Source organism: Larimichthys crocea, chromosome XIV (assembly GCF_000972845.2).
Source record: "Larimichthys crocea isolate SSNF chromosome XIV, L_crocea_2.0, whole genome shotgun sequence".
NCBI classification, from domain to species: Eukaryota; Metazoa; Chordata; class Actinopteri; family Sciaenidae; genus Larimichthys; species Larimichthys crocea.
Genome location: NC_040024.1, coordinates 8246128 through 8265461, shown reverse-complemented (window position 1 = coordinate 8265461; position 19334 = coordinate 8246128). Strand labels below are relative to the sequence as shown.

General features: G+C 41.0%; 2 protein-coding genes across 28 annotated transcripts in view; both read left to right on the top strand.

The window, feature by feature from the left end:
- Positions 1–3626: 3626 nt before the first annotated feature.
- Positions 3627–5810, top strand: LOC109137684 (galactose-specific lectin nattectin-like). Its single transcript, XM_027288055.1, has 9 exons — positions 3627–3711; positions 3818–3910; positions 4064–4117; positions 4209–4232; positions 4510–4569; positions 4711–4817; positions 4986–5105; positions 5192–5297; positions 5417–5810. The coding sequence occupies exons 2-9, from the start codon at positions 3838–3840 to the stop codon at positions 5476–5478; spliced, it is 606 nt and encodes a 201-aa protein (XP_027143856.1). The 5' UTR covers positions 3627–3711; positions 3818–3837; the 3' UTR covers positions 5479–5810.
- A 4302-nt stretch (positions 5811–10112) lies between these two features.
- Positions 10113–19334, top strand: part of LOC113747649 (galactose-specific lectin nattectin-like) — a 10978-nt gene continuing 1756 nt past the window's right edge. The window contains exons 1-15 of one of the 27 annotated variants that reach the window (XM_027288125.1): positions 10113–10201; positions 10308–10400; positions 10497–10550; positions 10640–10663; positions 10766–10789; positions 10892–10915; positions 11018–11041; positions 11144–11169; positions 11275–11296; positions 11399–11425; positions 11686–11745; positions 11887–12005; positions 12172–12291; positions 12378–12483; positions 12618–13029. In XM_027288125.1, coding sequence (XP_027143926.1) covers positions 10328–10400; positions 10497–10550; positions 10640–10663; positions 10766–10789; positions 10892–10915; positions 11018–11041; positions 11144–11169; positions 11275–11296; positions 11399–11425; positions 11686–11745; positions 11887–12005; positions 12172–12291; positions 12378–12483; positions 12618–12685 — 771 coding nt within the window. In that variant the 5' untranslated portion in view covers positions 10113–10201; positions 10308–10327 and the 3' untranslated portion in view covers positions 12686–13029. Of the gene's footprint in view, positions 10202–10307; positions 10401–10496; positions 10551–10639; positions 10666–10765; positions 10790–10891; positions 10916–11017; positions 11042–11143; positions 11170–11269; positions 11297–11398; positions 11426–11685; positions 11746–11886; positions 12006–12171; positions 12292–12377; positions 12484–12617; positions 13030–15147; positions 15233–15338; positions 15432–15584; positions 15639–15726; positions 15751–15852; positions 15877–15978; positions 16009–16269; positions 16330–16468; positions 16585–16750; positions 16871–16956; positions 17063–19334 lie in introns of those variants that run through there. The other 26 variants (XM_027288126.1, XM_027288128.1, XM_027288129.1 and 23 more) reach the window with 26 other exon arrangements.

Here is a 19334-nt window from a genome sequence, read left to right as displayed (position 1 = left end):
TGTTCTTCAAACCGCTCCAGAGAGAGCTGAAGTCACGATCCGATGAAGCCAACAAGACTAGATCGTCGCAAAAAGCAGAAACCAATCCTAAGGGCCCACCGAATTGCAGCCCCTCACGCTGGCTGCGGCCTAGAAATCCTGTCCATAAAAGTTATGAACAGAACCGGTGACAAAGGGCAGCCCTTGCGGAGTCAACCCCACGGGAAACATGCCGACTTACTGCCGCAATGCGGACCAAGCTCTGGCACCGAGAGTAAAGGGACCGGATAGCCCGTATCAATGGGTCCGGAAACCCATACTCCCGGAGCCCCCCCCACAGGACCTCCCGAGGGACCCGGTCGAACGCCTTCTCCAGGTCCACAAAACACATGTGACTGGTTGGGCGAACTCCCATGCACCCTCCCGGCCGCGCTAAGGGTATAGAGCTGGTCCACAGTTCCACGGCCAGGACGAAAAACCACACTGCTCCTCCTGATCCGAGGTTCGACAATCTTGCGGACCCTCCTCTCCAGGACCCCGAAAAAGACCTTCCCGGGGAGGCTGGGAGTGTGATCCCCCTATAGTTGGAGCACATCCTCGGTCCCCCTTTTTGAAGAGGGAACCACCACCCCGGTCTGCCAATCCAGAGGCACTGCCCCCGATGTCCACGCGATGTTGCAGAGAGTGTCAACCAAGACAGCCCACAACATCCAGAGCCTGAGGAACTCCGGGCGGACCTCATCCACCCCCGGGGCCTTGCCACCGAGGAGTTTTTTGACTACCTCAGCGACCTCAGCCCCAGAGATGGGCGAGACCACCACGGGGTCCCCAGACTCTGCCTCCTCAATGGAAGGTGCTGGCGGGATTGGGAGGTCTTCGAAGTATTCCCTCCACCGACCCAAGCGTCCCCAGTCGAGGTCAGCAGCACACCGTCCCCACTGAACACAGTGTTGATAGTGCACTGCTTCCCCCGCCTGAGCCGCCGGATGGTGGTCCAGAACCTCCTCGAAGCCGTTCGAAAGTCGCTCTCCATGGCTCCACCGAACTCCTCCCACGCCCGAGTTTTTGCCTCCGCAACCGCCAGGCCGCATTCCGTCTTGGCATTCGATACCCGTCAGCTGCTTCAGGACTCCCACAGGCCAAAAAGGTTCTGTAGGCCTCCTTCTCAGCTTGACGGCATCCCTCACCGCGGTGTCCACCAGCGGGTTCGGGGACCACCGCCACGACAGGCACCGACCACCTTACGGCCACAGCTTCGGTCGGCCGCCTCGACAATGGAGGAACGGAACAGGTCCACTCGGACTCAATGTCCCCCGCCTCCCCCGGGACATGAGCGAAGCTCTCCCGGAGGTGGGAGTTGAAACTCTTTCTGACAGGAGATTCAGCCAGACGTTCCCAACCAAACCCGCACAGAACGTTTGGGCCTGCCAGGTCTGACTGCCATCTCCCCCACCATCGGAGCCAACTCACCACCAGGTGGTGATCAGTTGACAGCTCCGCCCCTCTCTTTACCCGAGTGTCCAAGACATGTGGCCGCAAGTCCGACGACACGACCACAAAGTCGATCATCGAACTACGGCCGAGGCATCCTGGTGCCAAGTGCACATGTGGACACCCTTATGCTTGAACCTGGTGTTCGTTATGGACAATCCATGACGTGCACAGAGTCCAATAAGAACACCACTCGGGTTCAGATCAGGGGGGCCGTTCCTCCCAATCACGCCCCTCCAGGTCTCACTGTCGCCGCCCCCGTGAGCATTGAAGTCCCCCAGGGAGGACGAGGAGTCCCCAGGGGAGCGCTCTCCAGCACCCCAAAGACTCCAAAAAGGGTGGGTACTCTGAACTGCCATTCGGTGCATAAGCACAGACGACAGTCAGGACCCGTCCCCTCACCCGAAGGCGAAGGGAGGCTACCCTCTCGTCCACCGGGGTGAACCCCAACGTACAGGCGCCGAGCCGGGGGGAAACAAGCAGTCCCACCCCCGCTCTGCGCCTCTCGCCGGGGGCAACTCCAGAGTGGTAGAGCGTCCAGCCCCTCTCAAGGAAACTGGTTCCGGAACCCACGCTGTGCGTCGAGGCGAGCCCGACTATATCTAGCCGGTACCTCTCAACCTCGTGCACCAGCTCAGGCTCCTTCCCCGCCAGAGAGGTGACATTCCACATCCCCAGAGCCAGCTTCTGCAACCGGGGATCGGACCGCCAGGGTCCCCGCCTCCGACTGCCGCCCATCTCTCTTCGCACCTTCTCCCCCCTGAGACCCCTCCCATGGGTGGTGGGCCTATGGGAAGTAAACTACAATATGTCTTTTATATTTTAGAGTAATAAAGTCATAGAAATAAAGAAACACCTCTGAATAAGAAGGTGTGTCCAAACTTTTTACTGATGCTGTACTTACTAACATCAGTAATGCAGGCATGACCTGTGCAGCTTCTGTGCACATGGGGCTCACACACATCAGTAATCTTCACAAACAAGGTGTGCTTTATTTGAATAAACCTGTAACTGATACACAAGGGAGGAAAAAAAAATTGGTTTATCATCGTTTCAGTTTCATCTGTGTTTTGGCCGAGTGTACATACTTCTGTTCACTGACGCCCAGATTGAATTTCACCATATTTGACTGATGAACGCCTGGGTGCTGCCAGCACATGTATAATCAAAATAATTGTTACTATCTCATAAAGAAAAATAAGTTTGATTAAAAAACAAAAAACAATCAAATGTTATATAATGATGAGACGGACACGAGAATTGGCGAAAGGCACATTTATCTATGTGATAAGTGCTTGTTAGTATAGTGTAAAAACATGCATCAGATACTATTACTATGTATAATGAAGTTTAGTTAGTAACATGCATTAATGAGACATGAATGTTTACAGATGGAGAGAGAGAGAGAGAAATCATAACACCTGACTGTGAATCACTGAATAAACCGGCAAATGTGCAGAGCAAAGACAAAAAGGATTCACAAGGTCAAGACTATATGCAGAGGATCAGTTCAGAGTTCACTAGATTGATCCAAAGCCTATCAGAAAAAGCTTTGAAGGAGGAAGATGTTTAGTCCCCTGTCTAATCATCCTTCCAGCCAGTTTGGTGGAAAATATAGCAAAGCAGAACTATAAACTGGAGTTAAGTGTATCAATAGCAGACTCACAGAGCCCCCCTCCTTTTGCCCAAGTAGGTGAAGGTGGGTTGATGCAATCCCTGGGAGCATTGTCTGTGGAATGTATTTCTAAAGGCAAGTTGTTACAACCAACTGTACAGTAAATATTACTAATAAAGCCCATATAATATCGTCAGACTACACATATCAATGACTGCGTTCCACTGTTATGCATAACAGCTTGATTTAAATAGTTTGTTTGTCAGATTTATATGCATAAAAAGGCTTTAGACAATTCAGTTATAAGTCTTAATTCTTGGACTTGTCAAAGAATTCATATAAGATATATTTTGTTCCAGAGTACACGATTTTGTTAACCTGCGAGAAGAGTACAGGCCTGAACAGACTCAACAAACATTTGAACAAGAGAAATACAGAAATTGTATCTGAAACCGATGTTGGGTGTATTCATATTTGCATTTTGTGTGTACATTGTCAGTCTATACATCCTCAGTTCCTGGTTCTGGGATGGTGGGCGGCACAAAAAAACACTATTTAAGAGCCAGACTTTCTCCTATTCAACATCAGACGCCGAGAAGGAAGAAGAGAAGATAATTCTGCAGCAGGTTGACGATTTAATCTTATTATTTTCTGTCCTTTGTTCAGTGGATTGACAGTCACTGAGTCTCTGTATACAAGTCTTATTAATATTGTGATCTGTTTTTATTGAAGGTCATCATTTTGGACATTGCATGAACTTCACCATGAAGATACTAGCTGTGTCTGTACTTCTTGTTGCCATGATGGCTCTGGCTCTGGCTACTGGTAAGTATTTTGTGTTTAGGTAGTGTTTGTATTTGAGTACTCTGAATATTGTGTTTGAGAGAAAATACAGAGAAGGAGAGCCAAAGATTGAATCCAATTTTTTTGAACACACTCAAGCAACAAAAGTCACTTAATGCTGTTTTAAACCTCCAGAAGCTCCTCCAGAAGCAGAGGCAGCTGCGGTGACAGAAGCACCGGTTCAAGAAGGTATGTACAAAAATGCACAAGTGCACGTAAAAAATAAAACTTCATCATTATGTCACTTACTGGTTTGTTAAACCTTCTTTTTTTTCTTCAGATGAAGCAGCTGATGACAGTTCAAGTGAGTGAATCTTTCCTCAGATTTTTATGAAAGCACATCACACTTTGTGATGTATAGTTTGCCATGTACTATATTAGAAAGTATACACATGAGTAAAGAAATACTCTAAATTTCTCTAAATGTTAAACTGTTCCTAAAAATTACAAAAAGATGTAATGTAAGATAGTTCTGATCACAGTTTTTTAACAACACAAACCATGCTGTTCTTTTGTTTGTTCTATTTTCCGTATCCACCGTCACTAATGTGTCTAATTGTCTATATGTATTTCAATGGTAGACAAAGAGACTGAATCAGAAGATGAAGAGGGGGAAGAGGCAGAATCCACAGAGGGAGAAAGTGAGTACACTTTTTACTAAAGGGCATTACATTTATTTTATTATGCCCTTTTGTATGACATATAAATATTTTGTACAGAAAGAGACATACTCTATAATTCTTTAGACTTAACATAACCCTCACATCTTTATTTGTATTTAGAAAAACATTATGTTGCCAAGAGATCTACATGCCCTGGTGGTTGGCGTCTGGAGAAAAAAATCTATTACCGCTACTTTGGATACAGTAAGACTTGGGCTGAGGCTGAGGTAATCAAGATGATTAGAAAACAAAATGCTGTTTGATTTGCTTGCACTGATTTCAACAGTGCACAAACCATTTGCAGAAATAATTTCTGACTTGGCTTGCTCATATTACTCAGGTGATGTTTGTGTTCTTGACAACTCCTCTCTGTCTGTCTGTTATCTACATTGTAGGCATACTGTAGGGCCTTAGGTGGAACCCTAGCATCTGTGCACAACAGCCATGAAAATCATATGATCCTTGTTGTGGCAGGCACCAAAGACGCATGGATCGGATTCTCTGATGCACAGCAGGTACATTAGATAAAGTCTGATGGGTATTTAATTCAATGTGTTTTGGATTTCTTGTATTCAATATCCTGAACTGTTCTGTTTTCCAGGAACGTTACTGGTTCTGGAGTGATGGTACACGTTTCGACTACCGGAACTGGTGTGGCGCACAGCCTGATAACGCAGGAAAGAAAGAACACTGTGCACTTTATAGAGGTAAATGACAAGTGTTTTTTTTTTACCTTAAACTTTTAATATAAAAATACAGTACAGTACAGTGTCAGGTTTTGGTTTGTGTCATGGTGATTGGCTCATGTTTCTTTTGGTACTCACAGGGAACTGTTGGCATGACGTGCCTTGTTCATCCCGTCTGCCATTTGTCTGTACACGTCGTTGATTCCAGGACCGTCACGGAGGCATGAAGTAGCTGTGAAAAGCACAAACATTGGAGGATGTGCGTTTGTGTTTTTGTGCACACTCATCTGTCTTTGTGTCATCAGTCTCAAACATAACCCGAAGGCTTTATATCTCAAATCAAATCTGTATTTCTTTGCTATTGCTGTAACGCTACTTAAGGAAGGAAGCGACAAGTGACATAAACAGGGGCTGCTTCTTCGGCCTTGTGCTGAGGAGCAGATTGAACGGTAATGAAAGGAACGCTTTTTGCATAACTTTATCCTGCAGTAATCTGTCTTTCTTGTATCATGCATGATTAATCAATAAAACGCTTCAGCATCAAAACAAGCTTGTTTGTGAGTTTGTGTATTCCCGTAATTAGTATAAATCCCGTATCTCCTTTAAGAGTTCTAGTGTGTCAAGTTATATGACATACATGGTAAAGTTCAGTCAGTGTATGAATGTGTGTGTATGGGTGAATGAGATATGTAGTGTAAAAGTGCTTTGAGTGGTCAGAAGACTAGAAAGGAGATATATAAGCACAGTCCATTTACCATTTATAGTACCAGCCAAAGGTTTAGACATACCGTCTCATTCAGTGGTTTTCCTTTATTTTTGTTTCTACCTACATCATATATTAATACTGAAGATATCAACTATGAAACTATGAAAAAGTGTAAATAAACCACAATATGTCTTTTATATTTTAGAGTAATAAAGTCATAGAAATAAAGAAACACCTCTGAATAAGAAGGTGTGTCCAAACTTTTTACTGATGCTGTACTTACTAACATCACTAATGCAGGCATGACCTGTGCAGCTTCTGTGCACATGGGGCTCACACACATCAGTAATCTTCACAAACAAGGTGTGCTTTATTTGAATAAACCTGTAACTGATACACAAGGGAGGAAAAAAAAATTGGTTTATCATCGTTTCAGTTTCATCTGTGTTTTGGCCGAGTGTACATACTTCTGTTCACTGACGCCCAGATTGAATTTCACCATATTTGACTGATGAACGCCTGGGTGCTGCCAGCACATGTATAATCAAAATAATTGTTACTATCTCATAGAGAAAAATAAGTTTGATTAAAAAAAAAAAAACATAATCAAATGTTATATAATGATGAGACGGACACGAGAATTGGCGAAAGGCACATTTATCTATGTGATAGTGCTTGTTAGTATAGTGTAAAAACATGCATCAGATACTATTACCAAACAATGAAACTCCTCCTAAGTTGTTCTCAGGAAACTTAAGGGACATCCGTATTACTGTGCCAAGACAAGAATCACAAACACAGAGAACACGTAGCAGCATTTCGCACTAACAGGCCAGTTTGTCTTGACGTAGCAGTTTGATCAAACCAGTTAACTTGCTGAACAAGTGTTTGTCATATTTATTTGCATGACAGGCTTCAGACAATTCAGACATAACTGTTAATTCTTGGACTTTTAAAGAATTCCTAAGAGAAACAGTCTAGTCACTGATAATAAGGCTATGGGAAGAGTCTTTGCTGGAGAGTCTGCACAGAGGACATTGCCTGAGCATAGACACTATTGCTGTAGTCTATGACCTGTCATAATCCTACCAGCTCTGGTTCTGCACTGGACATTGGGGTTTAGACCATGTGGTGCAATCACTTGTGTTGGGCCCTGGCAGCGCACTTCCCCTATCAGCTATGGTATCATCTCTTTTGGAATGTTTTCCCACCCCACCAAATTGGAAGGTCTTTAGGACCCCCAAAAAGGCTAAAGTTCTTGAGCTGTTTGAAGTGGGCGACATACTTGCACTCCCAAATGTCATGTTGATCTAATGTGTAGTTCCTTTGTTGCTGCCATCCAAAAATCCAGAGCTACAGTAGCTGCTTGGTTTTGATAAAGTTTAGCAAGAGAGACTGCATGTCTATTTATGTATTCTGGACCTGGAGGGTGAACCATGTCTCATCTTGTTCTCCAAGAACTGGATATTTGCAATTAGGTTAATGGGCAAGGGTGGATGGTGGCCATGGCTTTTCAGACAGTTGAAAACTACAGTTTGGTATGTTGTTTGGTGTTACTTCTTACGCCTTTGTAGAAATATACTTATTTGTTTAGTGATATAGTCAGAATTTGGACTAGGAAGTGCTCTACATCCCTATCGTCCCTATTAACTGCCATGCAAGGCGCCAACTGCTCGTCAGTTTTAGGAGCTAACCATTCATAAACACTGACAGAATCATGGCGCAGGTTGGGGTTCAATTTGGGGTTCAGTATCTTGCCCAAGGACACTTTGATCCGCTCTACCTCCTGAGCCACAGCCGCCCCAAGAGCAAGACCAGGGGGTTCAACCTGTTCAGCCCAAAGACCCCTTGGACCAGAAACAAACAGAACAGGGACCCCCATATGTGATTAATATTTTAAAATGTGTCACTTTTTAAGCCTGGCTTATAATAACTTATGTATTTACTTTATGCAACTTTTATTTCACCTCATTAACCTATTTATATACTGGATTATTAGCCTATGTGTTGATGATTGATAAAAAGTTCATACATAATTAATAAATCTCAAGAGCTGTGTGTCTTTGGACATGTCCACTGATTCATATTATTATGATTATTTTAATGAAATTTGACAAAATTGGCAGTCCGACTGCAGTACCTCTGTGGACCACCTTGGGGGGGTGGACCAATGGTTGAAGGCCCCTAAGATGGACTTTCTCCACTTCAATAGCTGACACTGAGAACGAAGTAGAGAAGGTAATTCTTCAGCAGGTTGGCAATTTAATCTTAATCATATTTTCTGTTGACGAAGAAGACATTGACATCATATTAAGTGAGTGCATTTTTTTAGATTTCCATGACAGCACATCACACTTTGTGATGTAGACTTTATCATGACTGACACAGAGAAACCTATAATCCTGTATTTTTTAGTTCAACCTCTTTAAATACAATCACACACTGCTGGGAGGTCATTGCAAACTGGTGCAAGGAATAATAGAGTCTTTGTTGGCAATACAATTAGCAATACATCATCGTACATAACTTTCCATACAAAATGAATGCATTAAGTTTGAACATTACGTTTTTAATCTAAAAATGAATGTATACTATTGTGAATTAACCATAATGTTGTGATGATGACAGTTAACAGCTGTCATCCAATGGTTCAACGCAGCAATCCCTTCAAATGCAGCAATCACAAGGCCCCACCTCACCACTACGCATACAGCTGCCACATTGACACTAAAATGACCCAGGTGACACTGACTGTCACACCATACAGGCTTCATCTCATTTCATTGACATTTGGCTTCGTGAAAGTTTGTGTACAGCGCAAACATGGATCAGATATCTATTACTAAACAATTAAACTCCTCCTATGTTGTTCTCGGAAGCTTAAGGGACAGCCGTATTACTGTACCAACACAAGAATCACAAACACAGAGCAGAGTGCAGAAGCATTTCAATTTCCATGCCATTCCATACTAAAAATATGTCCACTTGTACGGTAAATACGACTTGGAAATAACATGTAAAGAAGTCAAACAAAATGATTAATTTGATGAACAGGCAATTTTCACATTCACATATATGAAAGGCTTTAGACAATTCAGCCTCCAGTCTTAATTCCTGGACTTGACAAAGAATCAAGTCTCTCAATGATCTTCCTTTGTTGCTTCCGTTCAAAGATCCAGAAGCAAGTGCTTGGTTTTGATGACATTTAGTTAGAGATCGTTGGACTTGCACCATAGTGGTCTCCAATCATCTTGAGGTAGGCATTTTTGTCATTGTTGGATGGAGATGGAGCTGTTCCAGGCTGTACAGTAATGTGTGAACAGGTAGTAGAGTATATGGGGACGGGACATGACGGGTTCGGGCTTGCGTTATGACTTGCGCGGTAAATGAGCGATCATGTGATGTGTTTCAATCTGCGGTCAGAGAATTTATTTATTGAGGCTACTTTCTTGTTCAGACATGCTCTAGTAGAGCAGGCACAAAGAATTCTACCGTTTTCTCAGCCAGTCTGGTGGGGATTATGGTATTGAAAGCAAAACTATGAACTAGAAACAAACAACAGCAGTTTCACAAAATCCCACTCCTTTTGCCCAAGTGGGTGAGTGGGTGCAATCCCTGGGAGCATTGTCTGTATATCTAAAGGCATATTGATATAACCAAGACTCTACATTGTCCTTTAACTTCTTTTGACTACACATCTCAGCCTGCAGGCCACCACATTGTATTCTGGACTCCATGTCCAGGTAAACGATCTTTGTGTCAGACAGAGGAAGCCAGTTTGTCTCATTTTTAACGTAGTTCATCCTGTTCTCCAAAGGCTGGATATTTGTCAATGGGCAGTGGTGGATGGTGTGCTTGGTGTCTCACACTATTAAAAACTCCAGTTTGCCTGCCTGCTATTTCTTCTTTTGCCTTCGCTGTCTGTATTTCTTGTTGTCATGATAGCTCTGGCTAAGAAAACTTTGTTTTTAAAACAGACAGTGAGATCCACCAATAGGTTGGTACAGTACAAGACAAATACATAAACTATGTCATCAGTGAAAGTTATTACAGCTGCTTGTTATGTTTGCATGTTATGTGTGCATTGTCAGTGTCTGTATCGTCAATTCCTGGTTCTGGGATGGTAGGGCGGCACAAAAAAACACTATTTAAGAGCCAGACTTTCTCCTGTTCAACATCAGACGCAGAGAAGGAAGAAGAGAAGATAATTCTGCAGCAGGTTGACGATTTAATCTTATTATTTTCTGTCATTTCTTCAATGGATTGACGGTCACTGAGTCTCTGTATACAAGTCTTATTAATATTGTGATCTGTTTTTATTGAAGGTCATCATTTTGGACATTGCATGAACTTCACCATGAAGATACTAGCTGTGTCTGTACTTCTTGTTGCCATGATGGCTCTGGCTCTGGCTACTGGTAAGTATGAGTGTTTAGGTAGTGTTTGTATTTGAGTACTCTTTTTTTTTTATACTCAAGCAACAAAAGTCACTTAATGCTGTTTTAAACCTCCAGAAGCTCCTCCACAAGCAGAGGCAGCTGCGGTGACAGAAGCACCGGTTAAAGAAGGTATGTACAAAAAATGCACAAGTGCACGTAATAAATAAAACTTCATCATTACGTCACTTACTGGTTTGTTAAACCTTTCTTTTCTTCAGATGAAGCAGCTGATGACAGTTCAAGTGAGTGAATCTTTCCACAGATTTTTATAAAAGCACATCACACTTTGTGATGTATACATTGTCATGTCACTTACTGGTTTGTTAAACATTTCTTTTCTTCAGATGAAGCAGCTGATGACAGTTCAAGTGAGTGAATCTTTCCACAGATTTTTATAAAAGCACATCACACTTTGTGATGTATACATTGTCATGTCAGTTACTGGTTTGTTAAACCTTTCTTTTCTTCAGGTGAAGCAGCTGATGACAGTTCAAGTGAGTGAATCTTTTCACAGATTTTTATAAAAGCACATCACACTTTGTGATGTATACATTGTCATGTCACTTACTGGTTTGTTAAACCTTTCTTTTCTTCAGATGAAGCAGCTGATGACAGTTCAAGTGAGTGAATCTTTCCACAGATTTTTATAAAAGCACATCACACTTTGTGATGTATACATTGTCATGTCACTTACTGGTTTGTTAAACATTTCTTTTCTTCAGATGAAGCAGCTGATGACAGTTCAAGTGAGTGAATCTTTCCACAGATTTTTATAAAAGCACATCACACTTTGTGATGTATACATTGTCATGTCACTTACTGGTTTGTTAAACATTTCTTTTCTTCAGATGAAGAAGCAGCTGATGACAGTTCAAGTGAGTGAATCTTTCCACAGATTTTTATAAAAGCACATCACACTTTGTGATGTATACATTGTCATGTCACTTACTGGTTTGTTAAACCTTTCTTTTCTTCAGATGAAGAAGAAGCTGATGACAGTTCAAGTGAGTGAATCTTTTCAAAAAATTTTTGAAAGCACATCACACTTTGTCATGTTCTTAAGAGAAAGTATACACATGAGTAAAAAAATACTCTAAATTTCTCTAAATACTGAACTTTTCCTGAAAATGGGAAAAGATGTAATATAAGATAGTTCTGATCACTGTTTTTTAACAACACAAACCATGCTGTTCTTTTGTTTGTTCTATTTTCTGTATCCACCGTCACTAATGTGTCTAATTGTCTATATGTATTTCAATGGTAGACGAAGAGACTGAATCAGAAGATGAAGAGGGGGAAGAGGCAGAATCCACAGAGGGAGAAAGTGAGTACACTTTTTACTAAAGGGCATTATATTTATTTTATTATGCCCTTTTGTATGACATATAAATATTTTGTACAGAAAGAGACATACTCTATAAGTCTTTAGACTTAACATAACCCTCACATCTTTATTTGTATTTAGAAACACATGAAGTTGCCAAGAGATCATGCCGTTGCCGTTGCCGTGGTGGTGGTTGGCGTCGGTACGGAAAAATCTATTACCGCTACTTTTCATCCAGTAGGACTTGGGCTCGGGCTCAGGTAATCAAGATGATTAGAAAACAAAATGCTGTTTGATTTGCTTGCATTGATTTTAACAGTGCACAAACCATTTGCAGAAATAATTTCTGACTTGGCTTGCATATTATTCAGGTGATGTTTGTGTTCTTGACAACTCCTCTCTGTCCGTCTGTTATCTCCACTGTAGTACTACTGTAGGGCCATAGGTGGAAACCTAGCATCTGTGCACAGCACGTATGAAAATAATGTGATCCGTGCTGTGGCACGCAACAGAGCAGTATGGATCGGATTCTCTGATGCACAGCAGGTACATTAGACAAAGTCTGATGGGTATTTAATTAAATGTGTTTTGGATTTCTCATATTCAATGTCCTATACTGTTCTGTTTTCTAGAACGGTTACTGGTTCTGGAGTGATGGTACACGTTTCAACTATCAGAAGTGGTGTAGCGGACAGCCTGATAACTCAGGACGCAAACAACACTGTGCATATAAGAGAGGTAAATGACAAATGTTTTCTTTAACCTTAAGGTTTTAATATATAAATTCATGTGTGTATTTTTTTTCCTTAGTACAGTGTCAGGTTTTGGTTTGTGTCATGGTGATTGGCTCATGTTTCTTTTGGTACCCACAGGGACCTGTTGGGATGACGTGTCTTGTTCATCCCGTCTGCCATTTGTCTGTGTACGGAGACGTTGTTGATTCCAGGACAGTCACGGAGGCATGAAGTAGCTGTCAAAAGCACGAACATTGGAGGATGTGCGTTTGTGTTTTTGTGCACACTCATCTGTCTTTGTGTCATCAGTCTCAAACATAACCCGAAGGCTTTATATCTCAAATCAAATCTGTATTTCTTTGCTATTGCTGTAACGCTACTTAAGGAAGGAAGCGACAAGTGACATAAACAGGGGCTGCTTCTTCGGCCTTGTGCTGAGGAGCAGATTGAACGGTAATGAAAGGAACGCTTTTTGCATAACTTTATCCCGCAGTAATCTGTCTTTCTTGTATCATGCATGATTAATCAATAAAACGCTTCAGCATCAAAACAAGCTTGTTTGTGAGTTTGTGCACTGCCCTAATTGGTTTAAATCCTGTATCTCAAAGAGTTCCAGAGTACGATTAAACAAGACTGACCACCACAGCCAAGGATATGACTATTACACAACTTTTTTGTGGCTTTCTGGAGATATTTTGAAATGTACAACTCAGATTTTTACAGCAGGGTCCCCAACTTTTTCATGGTTTGACGTTAGATGACATGCACTGTAAATTTGATTTAATTTCTATACTGTATATAAGTCTAAACATCAACTTGTGAAGCTCTATAAAATATACATTTATTGAACATCAGCTCAAAGCATTGTCAACATTCTCAAATGTCTTGAGGTATGTCAGAAAATGCAGCCATAGATTCCTAATTTAGGGTCCTGCCAAAAAATACTAAGTGTCACCCTGTTCTACAGTTCTTATGAGTACAACAGAATGGAATAGATAATAGATTTAAGAATAAATGAGACGTCAGTGCAGGAGATTGCCCACAGCTGTGTCTGTAGTCACTATGAGGCCATCCTCCCAAGAACATCAGGAAATGCCAAAATTATTTGTTTGTTTCTGTTGTCATGTCCTGGGTCAAGGGGAAACTCAGACATAGCCATGCTGTGTGACTTACACATGTACACAACACAACTATTTGCTGACTCATTGTTGGAAGTGGTAAAGTCAACGGAGGGGAGACTGCTGTCATCCAATGGTCCAACCCATGCAATCCCCTGAAATGCACCAATCACAAGGCCCCACCTATTTCATCACCACTACGTAGACATAGAGAGTCTGAGGGGAGGAGCGAGAGATCTGCCACATTGACACTAATATGACCCAGGTTCATAACAATGTTGATTTATCTACGTGATAGTGCCTACTTATTATAATGTAGCAATCATGGATCAGAGATCTATTACCAAACATTGAAAATGCAGCATTTCTCATTTACATGCCAGTTTGTTCTGACAATATGTTCACTTGTACAGTAAATACTACCTTGTCAAACTTTGGTTCATAGCAGCAATCAAGCCTTAAGTGACCTAATTCTTGGACCTGTCAAAGAATTCCAATGCAGTCTAGTCCAATGATGACCCCTGACTGTGACTTCACAAGGTCAAGACTATATGCAGGGGATCAGTTCAGAGTTCACTAGATTGATCCAAAGCCTATCAGAAAAAGCTTTGAAGGATGAAGATGTTTAGTCCCCTGTCTAATCATCCTTCCAGCCAGTTTGGTGGAAATTATAGCAAAGCAGAACTATAAACTGGAGTTAAGTGTATCAATAGCAGACTCACAGAGTCCCCCTCATTTTGCCCAAGTAGGTGAAGGTGGGTTGATGCAATCCCTGGGAGCATTGTCTGTGGATCTGTATTTCTAAAGGCAAGTTGTTATAACCAAGACTCTACATTGTCCGTTAACCTTCTTTGGCTGCGCATCTCAGCCTGCAGGACACCACATTGTATTCTTTACCTGGGGGTGAGCCATGTTCAGACAGACAAAGTTACAGCCTCCAATCTTTGACCTTGTTCATCTTGTTCAGTTATCTACATGACAGCGCTTGCTTTGTACAGTCTAGCAAACAGGGATCGGATAACTATTACCAAACAATGAAAACAACGCCTTAGTTGTTCACCGAAACTTAAGGGACATCTGTATTACTGTACCAACACGAGAATCACAAAGAAGATGCAGCAGCATGTATCATCAACATGCCAGATTATTCTGACAATACGTTCAACCGTACAGTAAATACTACGAGTAAAGCACATATATCATCAGACTTCACATATCTATAACTGCATTCCACTGTTATGCACAACAACTTGATTTTATCAGTTTGTTTGTCAGATTTATATGCATGAAAGGCTTTAGACAATTCAGTTATAAGTCTTAATTCTTGGACTTGTCAAAGAATTCATATAAGATATATTTTGTGCCAGAGTACACGATTTTGTTAACCTGCGAGAAGAGTACAGGCCTGAACAGACTCAACAAACATTTGAACAAGACAAATACAGAAATTGTATCTGAAAGTGATGTCAGGTGTATTCATATTTGCATTTTGTGTGCGCACTGTCAGTCTCTGTATCCACAGTTCCTGGTTCTGGGATGGTAGGGCGGCACAAAAAAACACTATTTAAGAGCCAGACTTTCTCCTATTCAACATCAGACGCCGAGAAGGAAGAAGAGAAGATAATTCTGCAGCAGGTTGACGATTTAATCTTATTATTTTCTGTCCTTTGTTCAGTGGATTGACAGTCACTGAGTCTCTGTATACAAGTCTTATTAATATTGTGATCTGTTTTTATTGAAGGTCATCATTTTGGACATTGCATGAACTTCACCATGAAGATACTAGCTGTGTCTGTACTTCTTGTTGCCATGATGGCTCTGGCTCTGGCTACTGGTAAGTATTTTGTGTTTAGGTAGTGTTTGTATTTGAGTACTCTGAATATTGTGTTTGAGAGAAAATACAGAGAAGGAGAGCCAAAGATTGAATCCAATTTTTTTGAACACACTCAAGCAACAAAAGTCACTTAATGCTGTTTTAAACCTCCAGAAGCTCCTCCAGAAGCAGAGGCAGCTGCGGTGACAGAAGCACCGGTTCAAGAAGGTATGTACAAAAATGCACAAGTGCACGTAATAAATAAAACTTCATCATTATGTCACTTACTGGTTTGTTAAACCTTTCTTTTCTTCAGATGAAGCAGCTGATGACAGTTCAAGTGAGTGAATCTTTCCACAGATTTTTATAAAAGCACATCACACTTTGTGATGTATACATTGTCATGTCACTTACTGGTTTGTTAAACCTTTCTTTTCTTCAGATGAAGCAGCTGATGACAGTTCAAGTGAGTGAATCTTTCCACAGATTTTTATAAAAGCACATCACACTTTGTGATGTATACATTGTCATGTCACTTACTGGTTTGTTAAACCTTTCTTTTCTTCAGATGAAGAAGAAGAAGCTGATGACAGTTCAAGTGAGTGAATCTTTTCACATATTTTTATGAAAGCACATCACACTTTGTCATGTACTTGAGAAAAAGTATACACATGAGTAAAAAAATACTCTAAATTTCTCTAAATACTGAACTTTTCCTAAAAATTGGAAAAGATGTAGTGTAAGATAGTTCTGATCACTGTTTTTTAACAACACAAACCATGCTGTTCTTTTGTTTGTTCTATTTTCCGTATCCACCGTCACTAATGTGTCTAATTGTCTATATGTATTTCAATGGTAGACAAAGAGACTGAATCAGAAGATGAAGAGGGGGAAGAGGCAGAATCCACAGAGGGAGAAAGTGAGTACACTTTTTACTAAAGGGCATTACATTTATTTTATTATGCCCTTTTGTATGACATATAAATATTGTGTACAGAAAGAGACATACCATATCTCTTTAGACTTAACATAACCCTCACATCTTTATTTGCATTTAGAAACACATGACGTTGCCAAGAGATCTTCATGCCGTTGCCGTGGTCATGGTTGGTGTCTGTACAGAAAAAACTATTACCGCTACTTTTCATCCAGAAGGACTTGGGCTCAGGCTCAGGTAATCAAGATGATTAGAAAACAAAATGCTGTTTGATTTGCTTGCATTGATTTCAACAGTGCACAAACCATTTGCAGAAATAATTTCTGACTTGGCTTGCATATTATTCAGGTGATGTTTGTGTTCTTGACAACTCCTCTCTGTCCGTCTGTTATCTCCACTGTAGTACTACTGTAGGGCCATAGGTGGAAACCTAGCATCTGTGCACAGCACGTATGAAAATAATGTGATCCGTGCTGTGGCACGCAACAGAGCAGTATGGATCGGATTCTCTGATGCACAGCAGGTACATTAGACAAAGTCTGATGGGTATTTAATTAAATGTATTTTGGATTTCTCATATTCAATGTCCTATACTGTTCTGTTTTCTAGAACGGTTACTGGTTCTGGAGTGATGGTACACGTTTCAACTATCGGAAGTGGTGTAGCGGACAGCCTAATAACGCAGGACGCAAACAACACTGTGCATATAAGAGAGGTAAATGACAAATGTTTTCTTTAACCTTAAGGTTTTAATATATAAATTCATGTGTGTAGCATTTCATTTCTCTGTTGGGTTGGGCAAACAAATTGGCTTTATCAAAATTGAATGCATAAACCTGGCTACTATTACATGCTGTGTAGTGGAAGCACATGAGTTTATAGTACGATACATGAATGTAACTGCTTACAAATGTGTTAATTTTAAACCTATGGAAAAATGGATGGGAATTTCTATGTAATGAAATGCATAAGTGCCCAAAATTCTTTTGAGTGCAGCGGGGATTTACCTGCCTTCAATGAGAAGAGGATTTAAGTATCAGTCATCATTAGAGTTTACGATAAGAATACTTTTAGATTTGGATGGAATTTTCCAATGTAGGACTTTTTGATGCTTTGACCTATTGACGATCTTGGACAGCGGTAAGAGAAAAACCCACAAATCACATGTTCCGTAGATTTTTGCAGAACGAGAGTGCTTCATAAGCATGGGTTTTGCCTACAGTGCACTTTTATTCAGTTGCGTGCTTGGAAGTGTGCTCAACCAAGACTCCTCTTTCATAGCCAGCTTCTACTCCTAGGCTGTATAAGTAACGCCTCAAAAAGTCAAGACATGTGGATAACTGTATTGAGACAATATTTCAGCATTCATTCAGACCTTGATAAGACTGATTTCCCAACAAATATAGTGAAATGACATAGTGGAATGCACGTTTTCATACTGTGACACACACGATATTCCACCATACTAAGTATCACTAATGTGAGAACTGAAAACCTACGCTTAACCCTTACATATGGTTTTCGGTTTGAACAGCAAAAGTAAAAAGTGAAAGAAACACCCACACAACGTGTAAAGTAACTTTTGAGATGAACATCAATGAATTTCAAGCTAAAGGTCTCTGTGACCCGGTCACCCTCCCAACTGACTCTGCGGCTCAATTCTCCTAGGAGGCAGCCTCCTTCTCGGGTAGTGAGAGAGGTCATAACTCTACAATGTCATTGTAACTTTCCACGATGCACTGTGGTCAGGGTCTCTCTCAAATCTTACAGCGTCCAGGAACAAAAAGAGAGGGTTGATGATGGTGGAGATATTTTTCGATAGAGGAATCAGGTGGAAACCCAGACAGACACAAACAACACTCTGGGCTTTTCTGGGCTCAAATTGTCTTTATTTTTAAATCACTCCAATATTTACCATTTAACACTGTCGCTCATGGAGCTGTAGTACTGTATTTTCATACCTAAACTTTGCATGAGTCTGTTATTACAAGCCGGATCAAAACACACAGAACAAAACAACAGAGGGCCCTGTCCGTAAGGCAAATTTTCAAAATAAGAAACATGCTAACTGTAGTGAATTTATCAAGGAGCTTATATTTCAGTAGAGCATGTTTCCTTAATCTCGATGACACCGCATATTTATTTTATGATTTAATACAGTAAATTTCTTACATATTGTACCTTTAAGGAAATAATGAAGTATTGATGTCAGATAGCTATATATATTATCTAATAGATCTGTAGTTGTTTGACACTTTATGAGGATTTCTTGGGCTGGGTCAATATTGACTCTGACCATGCTATGAGGGATTGAATATGAACAGTTTGAAGGTTTAAGAGGCTAACTGTACTGTTTCAAATTCGTTTACTATCCCTATCGACCCACATGACCAAATATGTTAGAAATATTATTTTTCCAATTACACAGCTAACCATTGTTCAGAATTTTGTAATCATATCTGGAACTCTACACAAGATTTATACCAGTTTTTGGGAATACACAAACTCAAAAACAGCTTTAATGCTGAAGTGTTTTATGATTAATCATGCATGATACAAGAAAACAGATTACTGCGGGATAAAGTTATGCAAAAAGCGTTCCTTTCATTACCGTTCAATCTGCTCCTCAGCACAAGGCCGAAAGCAGCCCCTGTTTATGTCCATTGTCACTTCCTTCCTTAAGTAGCGTTACAGCAATAGAAAAGAAAACAGATTTGATTTGAGATATAAAGCCTTCGTGTTATGTTTGAGACTGATGACACAAAGACAGATGAGTGTGCACAAAAACACAACGCACATCCTCCAATGTTGTGCTTGACAGCTACTTCATGCCTCCGTGACGGTCCTGGATTACGACGTCTCCGTGCACGACAATGGCAGACGGTATAAACAAGTCAAGTCTCCCAACAGTCCCGTGGGTACCCAAAAGAAACATGAGCCAATCACCATGACACAAACAAACCTGACACTTACTAAGGAAAAAAAAA